Here is a 22,073-nt window from a genome sequence, read left to right as displayed (position 1 = left end):
TGGGGACAGGAACCTGTCAAATTTCCTTAAGTTCGCCAGTGCAATCATTTCCACTCCGAGGAGTGCCATGTGCTAGGACGACCAGCAGAGGGCGCGAGAAGCCTTAAAGAGAGAGGTGTGGAGGTGGCAACTGTGTCCAGAATTTGGAGATGGAGAACGGAGTTTCTCCAGAGAGGTACTCTACACAGAGCACCTCTGTCCTCAGTGATCTGTGAATGTACATTCTGCACTTAAAACTCCAGCCCGTGTTCTTCCTTCATGTTCCATAGGTCGCACCCCCTCCCCTCCTCTACATCAGCCAACCCAACTTCTTTCTCCCAAACCCCAACTCTCCAAATCCTCCACGTCCCATCCAAAGAGTGAGGCTGGCCTACAGATCATGACATGGGGAAAGCTCAGTTACGACCAATGAAAGCCGACGACCGGGGCTTCAGATTTAACTTTCTGGGTGAGCTTTCCCCCCCTCCCTCTCCCGCCGCGCAATATTTTCCTCAATGTTTTCCTGGCTCTGGTTCAGAGCCTCTTCGTGGACAGCCGATCCAGGGATCCGCGCCGGGATTTACTGTCCACCAAGAGCAGCGTGTTCGGGCGGGGGGGGGTAGTAGGCAGTATAGGGTCCCTCAAGGGAGGGGGAGGATCCTGGGGGTCCTGGGGGTGCCATAAGCCCGGCACCCCCTCTCTAGCTTCTATTCACCCAGCTCATCTTCTAGAACGGTCCGAAGGAAGGATATACGAGGGAAGTGAGCGGGAAGAGCGGTGGCGTGCGGGTGGCAACAGAGAGAAAAAGTTTTTGCAAAGGGAAAAAAAAAAAGTTTGCGCTTCTCGCGGGTGGTCCCGGCTCGAGGCCCGGCGGGCTGGGCCGGCGGGAGGGCTGGGGGCCAGGTTGGGAGGGTGGGGTGGCACTGAAGCTGCGCTGCAGTGGTCCTGTGACCCCCCTCCCCGCCACACACCTTCCCCCCCCCGCCCCAGCCCAGTTTCCAGCCCTGGACCACGCATCCCGAGCACCGCGCCCCGACGGAGGTGAGAGGGGGGCAGGCGGGAGACCACCTGGGAGCGATGGGGGAGGGGCTGAGGAGATGCCCTGACGCCTGGGGACTCACCCTACCCCAGAAGGCGACCTGGGGCTCAGAGGCAATATGGGGTTGGGAGAGTTTGGGGAGAGCTATTAGGAAGTTTGGGTGTTTTCTTGTTATGCTTTAATTTGTGCCTTCTTTTCTCTGCATCCCCTTCTTTTTTTTCTGACAGTCTGTGTCTGTCCCAGGTCTCTTTGTCCGCGCCTCTCCCACGTACTAGAAATCTCTCCCTTTCGTGAGGTTGGGATGAAGAGGCAGTTGGGACGGTCAGCTGGAGGTCTGCGTGGTAGAGGGAACTCCAGGTGCGTCTCTGAGCGCCGTTGGAAGACGTCAGTGTTTCTAAGACGGGACCCACCGCAAAAAGAAGGGAGCGCTCAGTGGGGTGGGAGTAGCGGTGTGCCAGGCAACAGAACCCCTGAGGGCCGGGCTGGGATTGGACTCCTGACCTGTGGCTGTGACAGATGTGCACATGGGGTTTGGGGGCAAAGGAGTGGGTTTGGACTTGAGAGGAGGCTGGGTGGGTTTCCTAACATGCGGTGTAGGCCGTTGAAAAATCCCTTAGGAATTCTGGACTTCTGAGTCCCAAAGACTGTGGGCAGGGCCCCGAGGAAGAGGAAGAGCTGGGGAGACCTTGTTTTGACCCTCTGACCTCAGGACCACCGGGGCAGCTGAAGCCAGGCGCCGGGAGACCCCTACTGGGGCAGAGCGGGACCACTGGCTACTGCCAGCTCGTGTATCCCGGTTGGCCCCCCGCCCAAGCGAGATCTGGGGACCGAGGCCCCTCCTCTGGCTCAGACCACCCTGCCTGCCCTTGCTCCCCGCTCTGAATCCTCTTTCAGGCCCCATGACCCTGAAACAATCAACCCAGGACAGTTAGCTTTGGGAACAGCATCAAGGAAAGGAAACTCCGTAGAGGCCGAGGGTTTGGAGCATGTGGAGAACCAGGGACTTTATGGTATAGGTCTTTCCTTCCAGTACGGGGAGAAAAGATGGGCAGTTTTCTTCTGGGAAGAAAGTTCTTGAACGCGGGTGATTTACTCTAGGGGGGCGGGGTTCAGAAGGACCCCCCTCCGTTATCTCTCTGGGCATCCCCGCCGGACAGACGTCTCCGACTCGGTCTTGACGTCACTAGGGGGTTCCCGGGGGTCTATAGGGGTTAACCCTTAGGAAGCCGGCGGAGATACCCAGGAATCCAAGGTGTCCTCTCCGTGCGCACCTTATTTACACAGGCACTTCTTTCTCTTAGTTTCTGGTTTCTTCTTTCCCACTCCACTATAGGGACCCCACTTTCCAATAGTGCCTCCCCCGCCCCGGGCGCCACTGCCTGCTTTCAGGATGCGCTGAGAGAGGGAAGAATGTTCCACCCTTCACCCCCCCCCCTCGCTTTTCTGGGCTCCCCAGGCGGGCGGGGAAGCTGAGCCGTCTGCAGCCAGAGCCTGCGGCGGCGACTTGGGTGGGCCGAGAAGGCACGGGGGCGGGGAAGGCGGGACCGGGAAAAGGGGGTGGGGCCGACTCCAGGGAGTTGGGGAGAAGGGGTACGTACGTAGAGGACTCTAGAAAATAGACTGCGAAGATGATTCGGGTCTTTGGTAGGCTAATTCTCATGCTCCCATCCAGCCCAGAAAACCTTTACTGAAACTGGAAAAGTTAGCGACGTCTTTAGTAGTATGAAGAGGGAAGCGTGAGTGTAGGCGGTGGCTCTCGGTGAAGGGGGCTGTCGCCCCGTTTTCATCCTGTCTCTTGGAGCTCTCGGGCAATGGAACAGGAAGAGTGACAACTTTGAGGGAACTTCTAGTGTCTGGGGGTCCTTTGCAAGTCCTCCCCTTCCCTTGAATGAGTCACAGAGGAGAGAGGCGGGAGATGTGCCCCCTCATCCAGCTGCCAGCCAGCTGTGTCCCCCACCCCCACGTTAGTGCCAATGTCGAGCTGGGAGGTCTTGGATGCGGGATTCGGGTCTCGGCTGGAAAAGGAGGAGTTAGCAAAGGTAGCCCGGGCTACAGCACTTAGGCTGGGTCGTAGGGTCCGGGTTCCGTTCCCCATTTTACCCCGCCCTCACCCTAAATCCCAGCATCCCGGGATCACCCACCGCGCCGGCCGGCCCGCTCCCAGTGGTTCTCCACCCCACCCCGCCCCACCCCACCCTCCGCTCCCGGAAGGCTGAAAAACCTGGAGTGGAGTAAAAACTTGTTGAGGGAAAGCGGACCTCGCACCAGCTCCTCTCTCTCTAGCCTTGAGGACTTCGTTTTCTCATTCCCAGTAAGACTTTCCTAACAGTCCCTTCCCGATTTCCTCCAAAACCAAACGGGATAGGTAAACCTAAAGTTAAACCGCCTCTCAGAATGACTTTAGCCCTCATCCTTTTTACTCAACAGACGGGGAGACGCTCTGCTCTGAAGTCTTATTCCCTCCCACACACAGTTCTCTGAGGACAGATCATTTGTGTTCTCTTCTGGCCCTACCAGTCTATCTGGACTGAAACGAGGTCTCCCTCTAGTGGACACTGGAGAGATTGCTCATGAGCTCTGCTCTTGGGCATGAGCCGGCAGCCCTGAGCATGAAGTCAGACCTTCAGTGTGTTCCACCATCACACACCTCAAAGCTGGCCCATGGCCAGAACAAGAAACGGTAGAGGGAAAAGAAAAAAGAAAAGCAAGTAGAGAGAGCTTATGGCATTAAAAATCACCTAGGACTTGTGTTGGATCAGTTAGTCCCTAACATTCCCTTGTGCATACAGAGACTGTGGATCCCCAAGACTGAACGGCTGCTTCTGCCCACTCTTTGGGATGTTTCTTCTTAAGGAAGCTGAAAAACGTTATTGATTTCCATGACCAGTTTCTGAGATGAGGGTTAGAGGCACAAGGGACATGCTGGCAGGGGGATCTGTGCCTGAAACTGTCATTTATCTTCTCTGTTTCGCTCCATCTTTATAACTGGCAGATCTACATTCCTTTCCGCAGGTCCCCTCATCCTTCGCTGAGACGCCATGTTCAATCCAATGACTCCACCACAAGTCAATAGCTATGGTGAGCCATGCTGTCTCCGACCCCTCCACAGCCAAGGAGTCCCCAGCATGGGAACAGAAGGTGAATACATTTACCAGTCCCTGGGCCTTGAGGACTTGGCAGTTGTCTCACCTAGCTCCAGGATCTCTCTCAACTCCATCCCTACCGCATTCTAGTTTCCTATCTATAGGAGGATTTACACACACACACACACACACACACACACACACACACACACACACATCACCATGTATGTTTAGAGTCTGGGATCATATCTTATGTTGGGTCTTAAGATAAGCCCTGTATCCCCCATTCAAAGGCCTGGCTCCAGCTGTCTCTCTTTTCTAGGACTTTCTGGTCTGCCCTTTTGCCACCAAGCCAACTTTATGTCAGGGTCCCAGGGTTATGGAGCAGCCAGAGAGACCAGCAGCTGCACTGAAGGTGAGCACTGGGGTAACACCCCCCCCCCCCCGGCCCCTGCCCGTCTGGGACTTGCTCTGCAGGAGAAGGTGGGGAAGCAAGGGCCAAACTCAAGGGAAGAAACATCCAGAGACAAAGGCAAACAGGGGACAATCAGTCAAGAGGTTCTAGGCAGAACAAGGCAAAAGCAGCACGGCCCCCACCCACCAAGTGCGGGGATACAATGTACCTCTACAGTATCTTCCCCCCCTCATTGTAATTTTATTTTTGTAACAATGTATATGTCTGTGTCTGTGTGAGGCTGTGCAGGTCCTGGCGCCCTGCCTGAGGCCCAGGGTATGGGACCATCCCTGGAGATGGAGTTACAGGAGGTAGTGAACTGCCTGATGTGGGTATTAGAAATCATACTCAGATCCTTTGAAGGAACTTGGCAAGCGCTCTTAACCACAGAACCATGTCTCCAGCCCCCTTTACTACATCTCAACTTCTGTCTCCTGCCCTAGGATCTCTCTTTCCTCCTCCTCCTCCTCCTCCTCGGAGTTCAGTCAAATTAACAAAGAAGCGGGCTCTCTCCATCTCACCCCTCTCTGATGCCAGCCTCGACCTGCAAACCGTAATCAGGACCTCACCCAGCTCCCTGGTGGCTTTCATCAACTCTCGCTGTACATCTCCGGGCGGTTCCTACGGCCATCTCTCCATTGGTACCATGAGGTGCTGGCAGCCTCAGATTAAGAGGCCCCTAAGATATGTACTGACACCCATTAGAAGACTCAGACCCTTCAAACCTCCAGCCCAGCTCTAGTCCTTCCCCTCCCCCAACACATTGGAACCCTCTTTAGGACCTCCTGGGGGGGGGTTTCTTCAACCACGCCTCCCAGAAACCTGCAGGACAGAGCAAGGACTCCTGGTGGCTGATTCTCTTCACTAACAGCCTCTTCTCCACCTAGCCCTTCTTTAGGATTCCCACCTCAGATGAGTCATCAAAAAGGAACTTCACCTCCCTATGGAGTCCAGCCCTGTGTTCCACATGACTCTACTCGGGGTTCAATGATGCTTCACCCCCAGTCCCGGGGACCACGTGCAACCTGCCAGGTGGGGCTCTCCACGTTGTCTTCTCCAGCTCAGGATAATTGTGGGGGAAGGGGGAGGGGGCAGGTGAAGGAAGACAGCAGATATAAAAGCGTTTGGTACATGGACTCAGACTCTCCCAGAGGAGAGCACCGTTCTGTTCATCCCGTTTACCAGTGCAGACTGTGGAGAGCCCTTATACTCAGGATTTGGGTGGGGGTCTGTAGGGCAGGAAGACCTGGCTTGTTTTCTCTTCTGACTATTCCACCCTCAATACCCTCACCTCTTCCCTTGGGGAAGCTGAAGTCAGAGCTGGACATGATGGTTGGAAAGTGCCCTGAGGACCCTTTGGAAGGGGACATGTCTAGCCCCAACTCCACAGGCACACAGGTAAGGAAGGGGCAGGGCTTTCCCCAGGGACCTGAGTGAAACAAACCTTGCCGCACAAATGACCCTAAGGGCTGTGTCTCTCACCGTAGGATCACCTGTTGGGGATGCTGGATGGGCGGGAGGACCTGGAGAGAGAGGAGAAGCCTGAGCCTGAGTCTGTGTATGAGACAGACTGCCGCTGGGATGGTTGCAGCCAGGAGTTCGATTCCCAGGAGCAGCTCGTGCACGTGAGCCCCAGGGGGTAACAGATGGTTGGTGGGAGCCTGAAGGAGACTAAATGGAGCTTTGAGGTCTAACTAAAGGCGAGAGGTTCAAGGGTACTGAGATCCGAGATTGCATGCTCAGTCCTGCGGACTGAAGCCCAGAGTATCTTTGCTCTAGCAAGCTAGAAGACCTGAAGTATGGGCGGAACTGCGTTCCCCACTCTTATTCCCCCAAGAGGAGAAGCTGAGGTGATGAGTGTGGGGCTGGACGGAGTAGGTTCAGGGTCTGGGACCTTGGAAAGCCTCTCCCTCTTCCTCCTCAGCACATCAACAGTGAGCATATCCATGGAGAGCGGAAGGAATTCGTGTGCCATTGGGGAGGTTGCTCCAGGGAGCTGAGGCCCTTCAAGGCCCAATACATGCTGGTGGTGCACATGCGCAGACACACGGGCGAGAAGCCACACAAGTGCACGGTAAGGTACCCATCCCTCCCTAGATTGGTGTTCAAGTCAAGGTAGGGTCCTAGTTGACTTGGCTTCAAAGTTCCTTCCTTCATAAGCAAATGTTAAAAATCTCGCTGAAGACTGTATCGACAGAAAGATGAACATACTGATATATATTAAAATGTTATATTGCATTTTTGTGGGGTGGGGCTTGCTTCCCAAGGTGGCCCTAAAATGCTGGCCCTAAAATGTTTTTGGTATGGTGGTACACACCTGTAACCCTAGCACTTGTGAAGCTGAGTCAGGAAGATCAAGAGTTTGAGGCTAGGTCTCAAAAAAAGACAAAAGCAAGGTGCTAGAAAGATGGGCCAGGGGGGCTGGTGAGATGGCTCAGTGGGTAAGAGCACCCGACTGCTCTTCCGAAGGTCCAGAGTTCAAATCCCAGCAACCACATGGTGGCTCACAACCATCCGTAATGAGATCTGGCGCCCTCTTCTGGAGTGTTTGAAGACAGCTACAGTGTACTTACATATAATAAATAAATAAATCTTTAAAAATAAAAAAGATGGGCCAGTGGTTAAGAGCATTGTGTTCTCTTCCAGAGGTTCTGAGTTCAATCCCCAGCAGTTACATGCTAGCTCACGAGCACTTGATCTGCTGCCCTCTTCTGTCATGTAGATGTATATGCAGATAGAGCACTCAAAGATAAAATAAACAACTGAATCTTTAAAAACAAAACAAAACAAACAAAAACCAAGCCAGGCCTGGTGGCGCACACCCTTAATCCCAGCATTTAGGAGGCACACAGGCAGTCAGAACTCTTGGCTCTAAGGCCAGTCTGGTCTACACGATGAGCTCCAAGCTAGCCACAGTGGGTGACACAGTGAGGCTTGATCTGATAAGTAAATAAGCAACAAAACAAAGTTTCAGATCAAAAAGCATATTTTCGTCTCGAAAAACCAAGTTTTAAAAAAGCATATGTCCCCCTCTGATATTTTATTTCTTTTATTTATTTACTTATTGGTTTTTCAAGACAAGGTCTCTCCATGTAGCCCTGGCTGTCCTGGAACTTGCTGTGTAAACGAAGCTGGCTTTGAACTCAAGAGATCCACCTGTCTCTGCCTGCCAAGCACTGGGATCAAAGGCGTGTGCCACCACTGCCCAGTCCCTTTTGATTTTAAAAGAAATGAAAACATGTGCTGGGCATGGTGGTGAACATCTTTAATCCCAGCATTTGGAAGGCAGAGGCAAGCATATCTCTGTGAGTTTGAGGCTAGTCTGGTCTACATAGTGAGTTCAAGGCTAGCCAAAACTACACTGTGAGACCCTGTCTCCCAAAAAAAAAAAAAAATAGTAGTAGTAGTAATAAAATAAACAAAACACCTTTGAATCACTTAGTGCTCTTGTTACTTCATTGCCTAGTGGATAGATCTTGCTCTAATGGTGGATACTCGTGTAAGCCTGATCCCCAGATGACCCCACTCTTGGATCATCTAAGCCCTGTGCAGGGCGACCCGCTCCAAGATGCTCACTCAGTACTTCATGCCATCCCTCCCCCCCCCCCCCCCCCCGCGCTGTTTCCGCTTTCCTCTGCCTTTAGCTCCTGTTTGTCTTTGTGCCCTAATCCTGGGAATCTCCTAGGTCGCCATGTTCTCCCATTTTTTAATTATGTTCTCTGGTGTAAATCCTTAAACCTCCACGTCCTGTCTGAGATCATGCCTGGCCCCTTCTCATCCCGCAGTTTGAAGGCTGTCGGAAGTCCTATTCACGCCTTGAAAACCTCAAGACGCACCTTCGGTCGCACACGGGTGAGAAGCCTTACATGTGTGAACAAGAAGGTTGCAGCAAGGCCTTTAGCAATGCCAGTGACCGCGCCAAGCACCAGAATCGGACCCACTCCAATGAGGTGAGCACTTAAACTGAGACCCACTCCCCTCCGCGACATGAGAAGCTGCCGCCTAAGTATCCCTCATAAAGAGCCCCTTACTCCCGTGAGAAACCAGAGTTCACACTTTGGTATAACCAGCCAAAGAGTCAGTCTAAAGTAGAACCGTGATGACTCCTTCAGCTTCTGAATTTAGGTGGCTTAAAAGCCTTGAGGGTCACTACTATTTGTTTTCCTAAGCCTCCTCTAAGCCTCTCAGATTTCCTCCACTCAAGGGCTCTCCCCCCCACCCCCCAACTTCCTGGGATGCTGTGTGTCCCCCTCTGTCTGGAACTTCCCCCGCCTCCCTGACCCCGTTCTGTTGGGTTCCTCTGTTTTGGTCCGTTGGCCTTCTATCTTGGCTCTCTACTCAACAGAAGCCATACGTGTGCAAGCTCCCCGGCTGCACCAAGCGCTACACAGATCCCAGCTCGCTCCGCAAACACGTGAAGACAGTGCATGGTCCGGATGCCCACGTGACCAAGCGGCATCGAGGGGATGGCCCCTTGCCACGGGCGCAGCCCCTTTCCACAGTGGAGCCCAAGCGGGAAAGGGAAGGAGGATCCGGCAGGGAAGAGAGCAGACTGACTGTGCCCGAGGGTGCCATGGTGAGCCAACCTTGGAAGCCTAACCTCTATACCCGCTCATGCTCTACTGACGACCTTCTAGCCCTTTCCTAAGCATCTCCTCCTATACACATCAGACTTGTGTGGCCAGCCCAACCTGCCTGCCTCTAGTTTCAGTGTTGCTCCATAGGTGACCCCAAATCTAAAGATTTTTAAAATTTTTTATTTATTTATTATGTATGCCAGAAGAGGGCGCCAAGATCACATAATAGATGGTTGTGAGCCACCATGTGGTTGTTGGGAATTGAACTCAGGACTTCTGGAAGAGCAGTCAGTGCTTTCAACCTCTGAGCCATCTCTCCAGCTGTTATCATCGTCAATTGTTTAGTTGGTCCAACACACGGTCAGGGAGGTGTTTCTGGAAAACACCTAACTATATATAGTTCCAAGCCTTTGATGTGTATATTTTGTGTATTTTTTAAAAAGTATTTTATGTATATGAGTACACTGTGCTGTCTAAAGGCACATCAGAAGAGGAAATCAGATCCCATTACAGATGGTTGGGAGCCACCATGTGGTTGCTGGGATTTGAACTCAGGACCTCTGGAAGAGCAGTCAGTGCTCTTACCCACTGAGCCATCTCTCCAGCCCCCTATTTTGTGTATTCTTAACAAGAAGAAACAGGCAAGGAGAAATTATCAGGGTCATAGGACTACGCAGAAATGGAGCCTCAGTCTCGGGAGTCCGTACTCCAGCGGGGTCCTCTCATTTCCTTCTAGTTTACCATAACCTCTCGCCCTCTTGCTCACTTAGTGTGCCCCCCACCCCGACCCCCACCCCCACTCCGCCTCTCATGCCTGTCCTCAGCCCTCAGTCTCAGCCACTCACCAAGAGGGAGTTGAGCCGAGTGCCACCCACTCTGTTCTCATCCTCCTCACAGCCACAGCAGAGCCCTGGAGCACAGTCCTCCTGCAGCAGCGACCACTCCCCAGCAGGCAGTGCTGCCAACACAGACAGCGGCGTGGAGATGGCCGGCAACGCCGGGGGTAGCACTGAGGACTTGTCCAGCTTGGATGAAGGACCTTGTGTCTCGGCCACCGGACTCTCCACGCTTCGCCGCCTGGAGAACCTCAGGCTGGATCAGCTGCATCAGCTCCGGCCCATAGGGTCTCGGGGTCTCAAACTGCCCAGCTTAACCCACGCTGGTGAGACCCGGATGTGGGAGGTGTTGCGGCCCAGAGGCTGATGTGACCCGGCTGCCCTTTGAGTTGCCACGTGGTTTAGTTTATTGTGGGTGCTCTGCTGCATATACACCCGCATGCCAGAAGAGGGCGTCAGTTCCCCTTATAGATGGTTGTGAGCCGCCATAGAGTTGCTGGGAATTTAACTCAGGATCTCTGAAAAAGCAGGCAGTGCTCTTAACTGCTGAGCCATCTCTCCAGCCCCACGTTAGCATCTTTTTATCGTTTGAAAGGTACCTTCCTTCCTTGACATTTTTCTCCCTTCCATCAATCAGAAAACTGAGATGTTTAGCCAGGTGTTGTGGTGCACACCGCTAGTCCCGCCGCTGTAGAATAGTGTTTAGTAGTACATCTGTGGTATGTTCTCCCTACGACTGTGAGGCAGTGCACAAACTATGGCTGCCTAGAATCACTGCGGAAGCAGAAGCAGAATAAGTGTGGGGAAAGGAGACAAACAGCATAGCTAGGGTGGAGATTCCAGGTCCAAGCTATCCTGTGGGAATGGAGGGTCTCCCAACCATTGCCTTTTCTCCTTGTCATCTGCAGGCGCACCTGTGTCTCGCCGTCTGGGCCCTCCAGTCTCCCTGGACCGCCGCAGCAGCAGCTCCAGCAGCATGAGCTCTGCTTACACAGTCAGCCGCAGGTCCTCCCTAGCATCCCCTTTCCCGCCGGGAACCCCACCAGAGAATGGGGCATCGTCACTACCTGGCCTCACACCTGCTCAGCACTACATGCTCCGTGCCAGATATGCTTCAGCCAGGGGGAGTGGCACCCCGCCCACTGCAGCGCACAGCCTGGATCGGATGGGAGGTCTTCCGGTTCCTCCTTGGAGAAGCCGAACCGAGTACCCGGGATACAACCCAAATGCAGGGGTCACCCGGAGGGCCAGTGACCCAGCCCGGGCTGCTGACCACCCAGCTCCAGCCAGAGTCCAGAGGTTCAAGAGCCTGGGATGTGTCCACACGCCCCCTAGTGTGGCAACGGGACGGAACTTCGATCCCCACCTCCCTACCTCTGTCTATTCGCCACAGCCCCCCAGCATCACAGAAAATGTTGCCATGGATACTAGGGGGCTACAGGAGGAGCCAGAGGTTGGAACTTCCGTGATGGGCAATGGTCTGAACCCATACATGGATTTTTCCTCCACTGATACTCTGGGATATGGGGGACCCGAGGGGACAGCAGCTGAGCCTTATGAAGCTAGGGGTCCAGGTCCCCTGCCTCTTGGGCCTGGTCCACCAACCAACTATGGCCCTGGCCACTGTGCCCAGCAGGTCTCCTATCCTGATCCCACCCCAGAAACCTGGGGTGAGTTCCCTTCTCATGCTGGGATGTACCCTGGCAATAAGGCTCCAGGTGCTGCCTATAGCCAGTGTCCTCGACTTGAGCATTATGGACAAGTGCAGGTAAAACCAGAACAAGGGTGCCCAGTGGGGTCTGACTCTACCGGATTGGCACCCTGCCTCAATGCCCACCCCAGTGAAGGGTCCCCAGGCCCGCAGCCTCTGTTTTCACATCACCCCCAGCTCCCTCAGCCCCAGTATTCCCAATCGGGTCCCTATCCTCAGCCTCCCCATGGTTATCTCTCAACAGAACCCAGGCCTGGCCTCAATTTCAACCCCTCCTCTTCTCATTCCACAGGACAGCTCAAAGCTCAGCTCCTGTGTAATTACGTTCAGTCGCAGCAGGAATTGTTGTGGGAGGGAAGAAACCGGGGAGGACTCCCCAACCAGGAACTCCCATACCAGAGCCCCAAGTTTCTGGGGGGTTCCCAAGTTAGTCAGAGCCCTGCCAAGACCCCAGCAGCAGCAGCGACGGCATATGGATCTGGCTTTGCACCTGCTTCAGCCAATCACAAATCAGGCTCCTATCCTGCCCCTTCACCCTGCCATGAAACTTTCACCGTGGGAGTAAACAGGCCTTCCCACAGGCCAGCAGCACCACCCCGACTTCTGCCCCCGCTGTCCCCTTGCTATGGGCCCCTCAAGGTGGGGGATACCAACCCCAGCTGTGGCCATCCTGAGGTGGGCAGGTTAGGAGCAGGCCCTGCCTTGTACCCTCCCCCTGAAGGGCAGGTGTGTAATGCTCTCGACTCTCTTGACCTGGACAACACTCAGCTGGACTTTGTGGCTATCCTAGATGAGGCCCAGGGCCTGAGCCCTCCTCTTTCCCATGAGCAAGGGGACAGCTCTAAAAACACCCCACCTCCCTCTGGGCCCCCCAACATGGCAGTGGGTAACATGAGTGTCTTGCTGGGGTCTCTGCCTGGAGAGACACAATTCCTCAACTCTAGTGCCTAAAAGGATAAGGAACCCCAAGCAGATGGTATTTCCTAAATGGCTACATGAGGTGCCCAGGGATGGGAGGTTTGGGCTGGGGGCTGTATTTAGTCTATGTATGTTCCAGGAAAAAAACCAAACTTTAATAATGACACAGTTTCCTGACAATAAAGGAACACTGAGAACAAGCATCACCTGTCACGTCGGGGAGAGCAGAAGCGGGCTCCTATACCTTCCCCTTCAGCAGCCCCTCTCAGCCAGGAGCTCAAGTGAGACTGGAGCGGGAAATGAAGGGTGTCCCTTGGGAGGACATTGACAGAACTCTCTTTAGAAAAGAAAACCCTCCAGCCCTCTCCAAAGGCTAGCTGACAAATCACAGGAAGCGCCTTCCTCTTCCTCGCCTGGGTCAGGTGAAGAGGCTGGCAAAGTTGTTGAGCATCAGCTGGACCAGCTGCCCAGGGTAGAATACGTGGGCCGCCATGTCAGAGGCCTCCTGCTCAGGTCGAAACAGCGTCGGTCCAAACACAATTCCCAGGTTGTGGGCGGTCATTCGGTTCTTATCCGAGTGTGCTATCACCCTGAGGGCAGAGCCAAGGGAAGGAAGAGAGGTGATAACTAACCACTACAGACCAGTACAGCTGTATTAGGTTTGAGCAGGTCAGTGGTCACTCTGGAATCCTTCCACACTCGAGAACAGACCCAACAGGGAACAGAGATGGACCAGTAGAGGAATCTTCAGGATGCAGTCTGGAGTCACAAGTGGGGTCCAAGTGCCTGACTCTCAGCTGCAGAGACAGCCCCTAGTGTCCTCTGTGCACTGTGGGAGGAACACACTCAAAAGTGCCCAAGTACAGCTCAGCTAAGGGAGCTACCCTGCCCAGTGGAGACTAAGGCCAGGGAAGGAAGACCATCCTCTCACTTCTCCCATAGAGCCCTCATCTTCTCCTTCTGCTCATTTCCTTCATTTGATCGAGCTAGTCAAAGGCCCAGACACAAGTCAGTGCTTCCCTGTCCCCACCCTCCCTGGTCAGGGTCCCCAGTGAACACCCGCTCCATCCTCGCCAGCACAAACAAGGTTGCTGAGTCCCCCTGACCTGCACAGATGCTCCAGGATGTACTTCAGAGTGTCGCGGTTGGGCCTCGGCAGCGAGTCTATTAATTTCTGGATTTTTGAGAGGCACTGTTCTGGCTCAGAAAGTTCTGGAGAGGGTAAAGGCAAGGACAGGGAGTGAACTTTGGGAAAGGGTTACAATTGGGTGTGTAAATTCACTCTTTCCCATGTCCTCTGATGGTATCACTTGTCTGGCTCTCTCTCTCTCTCTGGTACTTGTGGGCCTTACACACAGTAAGCTCGCCTTGCTGCAGAACCAAAGCCCTCTACTCTTCCACAAAGCCCAACGTCAACTCTCAGCAAACATTCACACACATATCCCCACCCTCTGAGAACAACTCCCGGAGGGTTGCCATATAAATTATTTTCTATCACTGCAGTAAAGTCAGAAGGGACCCTCTGTTCTCTTCTTTACTGCATGCCCACCCATATCAGGGGTGTTATCTGAATCCCTCAACCCTTACCAAGGGCGTCACGAAAGTCGGGCAGCAACAATGCAGGCACCAGAGGCTGTGGCAGCTCCCGGAAAAAAAGCTTCAAAGCTCCGGTGACCACGTGAATATCATCCCATTCAGCACTGTCTAAATCTAATTTGCCTTCTAGAAGGGGGGCGGGGGAGGGGGGAAGAGGTTCCTCGGGTTGAAGGCTCAGGAGAGCCAGAGAATTCCTGACTCAAAGGCTAGGAATTCTGGGTAAATACAATCAAAGCCAGGTCACAAGAATGTGGGGATGGTCCATAGTAGAGCATAGTAGGACAACAAATGAAGGGTAGGGACAAGGATATGGGGAATTTAATTGATTGGAATATAAAGCTGGTTTTTTGAGCTTCCCATGTAAGTACCTTGTCCTGCCTGTTCTGGGAACATGTATCTCCCATCAGAGGTCACTGCCCGTTCTGCAACATACAGGAGAGACCAGTAGCTTAGGCATGTGGTTCCAACCCCCTCACTCAGAACCACTCTGGGTTCTGAGGTGTTGGAGGCGGTGTTCTTACACCCACTGACTTCCTCCCAAGTTGTCTCACCTCTGTCTACCAGGAAGCGGAGTTTCTGGACCACGGCCAGGTTCCCACTCACCCGGTAAATACCATCCACGTCTAGACCTAGGAGACAAGAATGAGGTCTCTAACGCTAAAATATGTATGGGAGTGGTCTGAGGGAGAGAGGGGTCAGGAGGAAGGCAGGGATGGGGGCGAAAGGACTGGTGCATGGGGAAGGGGAGATTTCAGGGGCGCCGGGTGTTGGGGGGGATGTCTTTGGAAAAATAACCTTTTTTATCCACGGCCTCAACACAAAGCCGGACAAAGCTGGGCACGGTGTCCCCTTCCCGTTGGCACAGCGACTCCAACTGGCAGCCAAAAACCTGGTCTGCAGAGGAAGGGAGTGAGGTGAGGAGTTGGCTGCTACCTGGGAGCAAGTAGGCCCTCCCTCTGACCCGCAAACAACGGGGGTGGGGGGGTGGGGAGCGGGGGGGGGGGGATGGGGGTGGTGGGTGGGGGTGGGGAGGCAGGGGCGGACTCAGACTGGAATCTAGCGCTGGAAATTCTATTTTGAGCCTCACTAGAGTTTTAGTTAATGCTAAGATCAGGGATATAAAAGATCTGAAAACTGACTTATCAGGCCAGGCATGGTGTCTCTTACCTGTAATCCCTACAACACTAAGCAGGCTGAGGCAGGAGGATTGCCTAACTTTGAGTAAAGCCTGATATAAATACCGAAAGCCTGTTTCAACAATAATAAAATCCGAAAACAAAATCTACACAAAATAAAGACTCTAGTAAAGCCGGTACGAAGAGCAGCGCCCCAGCGGGTCCAGCCTACCCTACCTCGCCTACCCTACCTCGGAACAGACCCCGCTCTTGTAGGCTCTGCAAGGTTGGTCTCTTGGCGATTAGCCGCTTTAACTTGTTCCGCACGCGGTTCTTCTGGTCAGTGCCCTCTGCACACCGACCTGCAAAACCCAGGACAGTGAGCTGAGGGGAGGACCCATTCCCTGCACCCCAGCCCGGCCAGCTCCGGTCCGCTTCGTACTGGAAGTTCTGCGGCTGCCAAGCCGCATCAGGGACTTGGACACCGGTTCCGATTCCAATTCGTCATCCTCACCAGCGCTCAGCTCCGCCAGCTCGGCGGGTCCGGAGCCCGACAGACGCAGCTCCAGGGGGTTCTCCCGATCCTAGACCCGGGCGGCCGGGGTAGGAGGTTGGACAGGAGAACATCTGCACCCCCACCTCGGTGCCAGAGCCCCACATTCCAGCAGGAGTCAAGGGCAGGGCTCTATCGGAGACTTCCTTGTCCGATATCCATAGCCCTTCCCTAGCTCTCTTGGCCCACGGGGGGGGGGTCCCCCCTTCCGGGGTCTCGCCTCCCGGGTGCCTTCCAGGGTCTGCACCCTTCTAACCAGCCGCTCGATGACAGTCCGCAGCGCGCGGTGCCAGTCTCGCAGCTCGGTCTCCTCGTCCGATTGCAGCAGGAACTCATGTCCCGGGACCGTGCGGATCTGGGAGTGGAGGGTAGGGGAGCCGGGCGGGGGGAAAGGCGTGTGTTAGCGAGGAGTGCCTAAAACGCTGCGAGGACGAGCGATCTCGGGTCACCCTGTCTTTGGGGACGCGCGGAAGACACTCACGTGCAGGACGTTCCGGCGGCTGGATAGCTGGCGCCCGCTGGCCAGGGCCGCCCCGCGCAGGTCCACGCTACTCTCCGGCCGGCTCCCAGCCCGCGCCTGGCAATTATGAGAGAAACTGAGGCTAAGAGTTTTGTTTCCTCACCGCTTCCCTCTCCAGGGAGGTGAGCTGCTTCCTCTTTCCTGTACCTTCATCTCCATTTCCTTCCTCGTCGCCTTCGCCTCCGTCGGCCTGAGGCGCAAACCAGTAACCCCAAACCCTTTTAGCACTCCCCTGGCCAATACTCACCCAGCCATGGAGGGATGCAGACTGCGGTGGCCGCTCTCGGTAAAACACAAGGCTGCTACCAGTTAACACCACCCAAGCAGGGCCCCAGTTCTTCCTGTGGGGGAGGAGAGGAAGGAGGAGAGGTAGTTAAAAGGTCATTTTAGAATTTCACCTGGAGTGCCTGAGCTCCACGCACCATTACTACGTCTTTCTACCCTGTGAAATCCACCAGCCCAGACCCCGGGCATATTATGCGTTCTCACCTGAGTTTGCGCCCTCCTTGAGCAATCTTGGTCATGTTGAGCAGGCCTGACCTTTCTTCCTGGGAAGGGTATGGAGTACTGTCTGTAAGCCACCCTGTGCCACCCACAGCTGCCAGAGTTTCTAAGGGATCTACCAGAAGTGGGGACCGTTAAAGTTTGGGGTTAGGGAGACCAGAGAGGCACAAACACCCAGAAAGAAAATGTTTTAGAGGAGCAAGTAGGTGTTGCAGTGTTATGCAGAAAGGATCTCATCTCGGCATTCGAAGACAGGAAGGACTCACCACGTGGGGGTCATCCAGGAGCTGTGGCAGAGCTGAACAGGGCCTCAAGGCTCCGGGCTGTTCAGAGAGAGCAAGCCATGGGACGCTTTGGCTGAGGCTTGGTAAACCCTGAGGGTGGGAGATTGAAACAGGGAAAAGAACCTTCGGTTTAGAGGTCCCAGGCCGTAGAAGGAATAGGGGAAAGGTCATAAAAAGTTAATTTTGGGGGCTGGAGAGATGGCTCAGCGGTCAAGAGCACTGACTGCTCTTCCAAAGGTCCCGAGTTCAAATCCCAGCAACTACATGGTGGCTCACAACCTATCTGTAAAGAGATCTGATGCCCTCTTCTGGGGTGTCTGAGGACAGCTATAAGGTACTTATATATAATAAACAAATAAATAAATCTAAAAAAATAAATTTAACTTTTTTACATGTGACTGAGAGTGTGAGGGTCCTCACCTGTGGATCGAGCCATTCCTGAGGCTGTAAGGCACTGCTGTCCCTAGTCAAAGTCTCTGTCTGCTCCATGGAGCCAGGTTTCTGAGTTTAGGGGAAGATAAAGCAACATCTGGATGCTACCTCCACCGTTCTCAACACGTCTCACAATTTCCTCTTTCTTCTGACCTTCTGAGAGCCCCAGAGAGAAACGGAGAACAGAAGATGGAGGGGAAACAGGAGGGGAGGGCCGCACACGAGCGCCATCCCCAGGTGGGGTCCAGGCGCTACTGGCATTGTTAGGGCCGAAGTCTGTGTCCTGGCAGCTCTAGAAATCTAAGCTCTGTTAATTGTCCCCAGTAATCAACCGAAGAGACAGTGCTAAAGGACAGAGAAAGATGTATGTGGGTTTAGAGAGATGGCTCTGTAGGTTAAGAGCACTGGCTACCTTCTGGAGGGGCGGGGCGGGGCGGGGCGGGGTGGGATGGGGAGGGGCGGGTGCTGGCTGGGTTTTCAACATCCTCATTAGGGCTGAAGTTTGCTGTAAATCCAGTTCCAGGAGGCCTGACACCCTCTTCTGGCCTCTGAGAGCACTGCATGCAGGTGTTAATAGGAGCATACATGCAGGCAAAACACCTATACATATAAAATGTGGCCGCAGTGAGAGCAGATCAGTCTTATAAATAGATCCGATGATCCCCAATTCTGCTTTTGGGGTTCTAACATGCAGTTCAGGTTTGAATATGTTTAGTCAAGAGGTAATCACAAAGCCAGGCATGGTGGTGCCCACCTTCAATCTCAGCACTTGGGAGGCAAAGACAGACAGATCTCAGTGAGTTCAAAGCCAGCCTGGTCTTCATAGTGAGTTTCAGGGGAGCCAGAACTAGGAGCTACATAGGGAGACCCTGTCTCAAAAAAAAAAAAAAAAAAGGTAATTGGGTAATTGTTCATCTTTGTCCCAGCTCCATCTCTGCCGCAGGAAGGTCTGACGAGGTGCCAGAACACTGTGAACCGTCTTCCTGGGAGACAAGTTCCGTTTCTGGCTGGGATCAGGACCCCAGCCTTGTATTCCCTAGCATTAAGACTCTTGGGGTAATGCTAATTCCTTGGGGTCCATGCCTCAATGGTCTGAGAGCTGAAGAAAAAGACACTCAGTGCCTTTCTCTTTAGAATTCTGTTGGGAGCTGCTCGCAGCCATCCAGCCTCCTGGAGCGCATGCGAGGGGATGCAAGGGCTTCGGATCAGGGACCCTGGACGTCGGAGAAGGCTCGCCAGATTACATACAGTACACAGGGAGCCGTGACAGGATGTGATCCTGCCTGCCCCAGGAGCGAGAAGCTGGGAAAGAGGAGGAAACTTATTCTGCCCCTGTCCCTCCCGATCTCTCTCCCATTTACTCACGGTCAGCTCCGGGCCCGGGGGGCCCCTGGTACATGGGTAGAAACCCCAGTCCCCGGCTGTTTTTTAAAAAATTCTTCCCCTCACAGTCTTTGCTCTTCTCCTCACTTCCTGTTGCCAACTTCCCTCCTCCCCCACGCAACCCCGCCCCAGAGCTGCAGGAAAGGGGAACAGGCTTTTTTTTTTGGGGGGGGGAAGGAGAGAGTGACCCGTCCTCACACCATTGAGAGTAAAAGAAGACACCAAGAAGTGAGAGACTATGCTAGAGCTAGGGAAGAGAAAGACTTGTTATACACCCGTGAAAGAGAGAGAGTGTACACTGGGTTTGCTTGTAATCCCAGCAATCCCAGTGCTTGGGAGGCTGAGGCAGGACAGCTGCTGGAGTTTGAGGTCGGTCTGAACTACATAAGGAATCCGGGCGAGCTGGGCCTACTGCGGACTAAGACCCCTGGCTCAAAATACAACTGACAACAGAGTGGGGGAGGGGCTGACCAAGGCACTCAGTGTTAGAAGGAACTTGCTGGTGTCCTGACTTGAAGACAGGACGTTAGGACAAACCATGCCCTGGGCTAAGGAGTTAGAACTGGAGAAAAGCAGTCGGCTGACATTCCTTTGGCTGTACTGGACACCCTGTTCCCCCAGGGCCTCTGTAACTCGACTGTCCTCTTTCATCCCCTACTTTGCTTATGTCACTCTTCCTGCTCCTGCGGGATCTTCTCAGAGCACCTCGGCCTCTTCTCCTCATTGTGTCCATCTGTCCCCCTCTCCCCTCCTCTCTGATCTTTAAGGGAGGAGTCTGTGTCCCCCCTCTCCTACCTTCAGTACTTAAGGGAGGGAGGCTGTGTCCAGTTCACCACTTCACATAGATCCCACCCCACCCTGCTGGAGTGCAGGCGGCCGACCAAGCTCTGAGTTATGCTCCAGGAAGCTCTGTAACTCACCACAGCAACTTCTTCTGTCATCCACCAGTGAGATCTTTCTCCTGGCCCTTCCTTGAAGGATTTCAGGGAGCAGGCCTTCACATTGCCCGTGCTGACACTTTTGCATATCTTGTGGGGATGGTGAAGAGGGTGCCCAGAAGCAACCTGGGGTTCCTGAAGCAGATAGAGCTCCTCCAGGGAGCCATGATACAGCTTCGTCCCTGGAAAGAGAGACGTGAAGGAGTGGCAGGTGAGGACAGATATGACCTTGGGAATTGTCTAGGAATGCAGAGCAAGGTTGCTGGGAAGTGACACGGGCCCTAGACTGCTTAGAGCTAAGAGTGTAAAGGGGATGCCACAGTGGCTTGGGTGAGAACTAGGCTTATCAAAGGAGTCCACAGAAGGTAGGACAGAGCGCTCTCAGCTCTCAAGGCGGAAGAGTCAGAGAGTCGGAAGGGCGAAGAGGGGAGGGGGGAGGCTCAAAGCCTACTTACCAGGAGTCCAGAGGGAGCTGTTGTAGTTAGTGTCTGCTGGGTTGTGGCAGGAGATTGATTCCTCTGTCATGTATGCAGCTGGAACAAAGATGGGCCGAGAGCTGTGGGGTGCGCCCAGACGCCTCGCCAGCCACCAGTCTGAGTTGGTCTTTCGAAGCAGTAGGAACCTGTCACCTTCAGCCAGAGACACCTGCCGGCCATCTGCCCCAGTATAAGTGAATGGATAGAGGGCGCAGAGCTGAGGTCCCTGAGAAGGGCTTTGTAGACTCGGCCCTAGATTTCCCCAGATACTTGGCCACCACCGGCCCGAGAACATGGTGGCTGACACTGTCACCTATAGGAAAAGGGGGTGCTGAAGTTCCAAAAGGAAATAGGAGCTGGTGCCTCCATACAGAAGGGCATGGTTAGAAGAGTGTGTGTGAGTGTGTGTGTGTGCAGGACCCTTGGGGTGAGAGGAAGAGGGGAAAGAGATCAGCACAGGTTTGGGGGGGTCCAACTTCTGTGTGATGTGTCTGTTGAGGAAGTGTATAAATAAGGTGAGAGAGGATGTGGTCAGCAGCCTGCACAGCAAGCAAGGCAGGGAATCTGAGAAGACGACCTAGCTTGGTGATCTTTCTTTAGATACCTTGTGGAGGATTCCTGATGTTCCAGGGTCAGAAAGACCTGATCCTGGATGTTGAAGGGAGCCCTGGGCTACACATAAGGAGGAGGAGGAGGAGGAACCAGGCTAAGAGCAGAACACAGACAAAAGTACAGGTGACAATGACGAAGGGAAGGTTATGCCATGACCCGTTATTAAGCTCACACAGGCCTCAGTGTTCCTGTGACCACCCAAACTGCCTCAGACTCGAAGCTTTGTGTTTCCCGTGCAGACAGACAACCAGAAAAACTAAAAATACAAGTGAGAGGGAAAAGAAAAGAGGGGCGCATATCCCCTTCAGCCCTGTCTAGGACACATTAGGGCACACGATCTATGCATCAACCTTCTGGAGGGGTCCCCAGGTTTATTATGGGGCTCCGTCCGTTTGCAATTCTTGTTGTATGTGTGAGTATTTGGTCTGTGTGTATGTTTCAGCACCATCCAAATGTCTGCTGCCCAAGGAGGCCAGAAGACGATGTTGGATCCCTGGGCTAGAGAGATGGCTCAGAGGTTAAGAGCTGCTACATAGGTGCTGGGAACAAAACTGGGTCCTCTGTAAGAGCAGCCAATGCTCTTAACTGCTGAGCTATCTCTTCCACCCCCTCTCCCCACTTTTATTGACTTTGAAATTTTTCCAAATCTCCTCTCTTTATGAAAATGACCTTTTACCAGGCTCTTAAGTTACCAGGTACCTACCAGGAGTGTGGGTGGGTGTGGGTGGGTGTGGGGGGATGTTTCACTACCTGCAAATGCCAGTGTTTAGGAGGCTGAGGAGAGAGGGTGAAGGCCAGTCTGTTCTCTACAGTCAAAGCTTGGCCTCCAAGGCAGTGCACAGTGTACCTCTCCATCTCTCCTCTGCCTCCTGCTCTCCACCCTTCCTCTAAGTTCTTGGAGTTGCCTACACAAGTGATCTTCACTATTTCACTTCTCCCCCTTTCTAAGGAGACTCCTCCACTCTGCACAGGCAGTGTAATCCCGGCGCTGTTTGACGGTTCAGTGGCACACAGCCCAACTGATCTCTGCTGCTGTCCTCTCCTGTTCCCCTTATGGCTGATG

The 22,073-nt window shown here is 53.8% G+C and overlaps 2 protein-coding genes across 4 annotated transcripts; one reads left to right on the top strand and one right to left on the bottom strand.

Moving 5' to 3' along the window:
* The first annotated feature begins 1,254 nt into the window (after positions 1-1,254).
* On the top strand, positions 1,255-12,750 carry Gli1 (GLI family zinc finger 1). Its single transcript, XM_021173894.2, has 12 exons — positions 1,255-1,375; positions 4,031-4,156; positions 4,424-4,516; positions 4,999-5,206; positions 5,443-5,587; positions 5,864-5,953; positions 6,043-6,180; positions 6,480-6,629; positions 8,341-8,505; positions 8,901-9,131; positions 10,030-10,294; positions 10,877-12,750. The coding sequence occupies exons 2-12, from the start codon at positions 4,057-4,059 to the stop codon at positions 12,628-12,630; spliced, it is 3,339 nt and encodes a 1,112-aa protein (XP_021029553.1). The 5' UTR covers positions 1,255-1,375; positions 4,031-4,056; the 3' UTR covers positions 12,631-12,750.
* Arhgap9 (Rho GTPase activating protein 9) lies at positions 12,731-20,862 on the bottom strand. Of its 3 annotated transcripts, XM_021173895.3 has the most exons (16): positions 20,378-20,862; positions 19,905-20,104; positions 17,590-17,670; positions 17,152-17,259; positions 16,871-16,929; positions 16,629-16,722; positions 16,343-16,438; positions 16,118-16,216; positions 15,751-15,892; positions 15,560-15,670; positions 14,989-15,087; positions 14,745-14,822; positions 14,562-14,615; positions 14,185-14,319; positions 13,704-13,809; positions 12,731-13,187 (listed from the first exon to the last, which is right to left on the bottom strand). In XM_021173895.3, the coding sequence occupies exons 1-16, from the start codon at positions 20,691-20,693 to the stop codon at positions 13,016-13,018; spliced, it is 1,950 nt and encodes a 649-aa protein (XP_021029554.1). In that variant the 5' UTR covers positions 20,694-20,862; the 3' UTR covers positions 12,731-13,015. The 3 variants fall into 3 exon arrangements, with proteins under 3 accessions (XP_021029554.1, XP_021029555.1, XP_029338789.1); XM_021173896.2 differs by lacking the exons at positions 19,905-20,104; positions 20,378-20,862 and adding an exon at positions 18,967-19,123; XM_029482929.2 differs by lacking the exons at positions 19,905-20,104; positions 20,378-20,862 and adding an exon at positions 18,356-18,459.
* Between the last annotated feature and the right edge of the window lie 1,211 nt (positions 20,863-22,073).

This window comes from Mus caroli, unplaced genomic scaffold, assembly GCF_978045245.1.
Source record: "Mus caroli unplaced genomic scaffold, Mus_caroli_1 scaffold_9, whole genome shotgun sequence".
NCBI lineage: Eukaryota > Metazoa > Chordata > Mammalia > Rodentia > Muridae > Mus > Mus caroli.
This window is presented reverse-complemented; position numbering and strand designations above follow the sequence as displayed.

What these genes read in the sequence shown, in the direction of transcription:
- Arhgap9 (XM_021173895.3), bottom strand. Translation starts at nt 20,693, where the DNA reads ATGTTCTCGGGCCGGTGGTGGCCAAGTATCTGGGGAAATCTAGGGCCG. An exon ending in AGGAATGGCTCGATCCACAG is followed by an intron (nt 17,260 to 17,589) that starts GTGAGGACCCTC and finishes TCCCACCCTCAG; the next exon opens with GGTTTACCAAGCCTCAGCCA. An exon ending in TGAGGCCGTGGATAAAAAAG is followed by an intron (nt 14,823 to 14,988) that starts GTTATTTTTCCA and finishes CTTGTCTCCTAG; the next exon opens with GTCTAGACGTGGATGGTATT.
- Gli1 (XM_021173894.2), top strand. Translation starts at nt 4,057, where the DNA reads ATGTTCAATCCAATGACTCCACCACAAGTCAATAGCTATGGTGAGCCA. An exon ending in CTCTCCATTGGTACCATGAG is followed by an intron (nt 5,207 to 5,442) that starts GTGCTGGCAGCC and finishes TTCTCCACCTAG; the next exon opens with CCCTTCTTTAGGATTCCCAC. An exon ending in ATCGGACCCACTCCAATGAG is followed by an intron (nt 8,506 to 8,900) that starts GTGAGCACTTAA and finishes TCTACTCAACAG; the next exon opens with AAGCCATACGTGTGCAAGCT.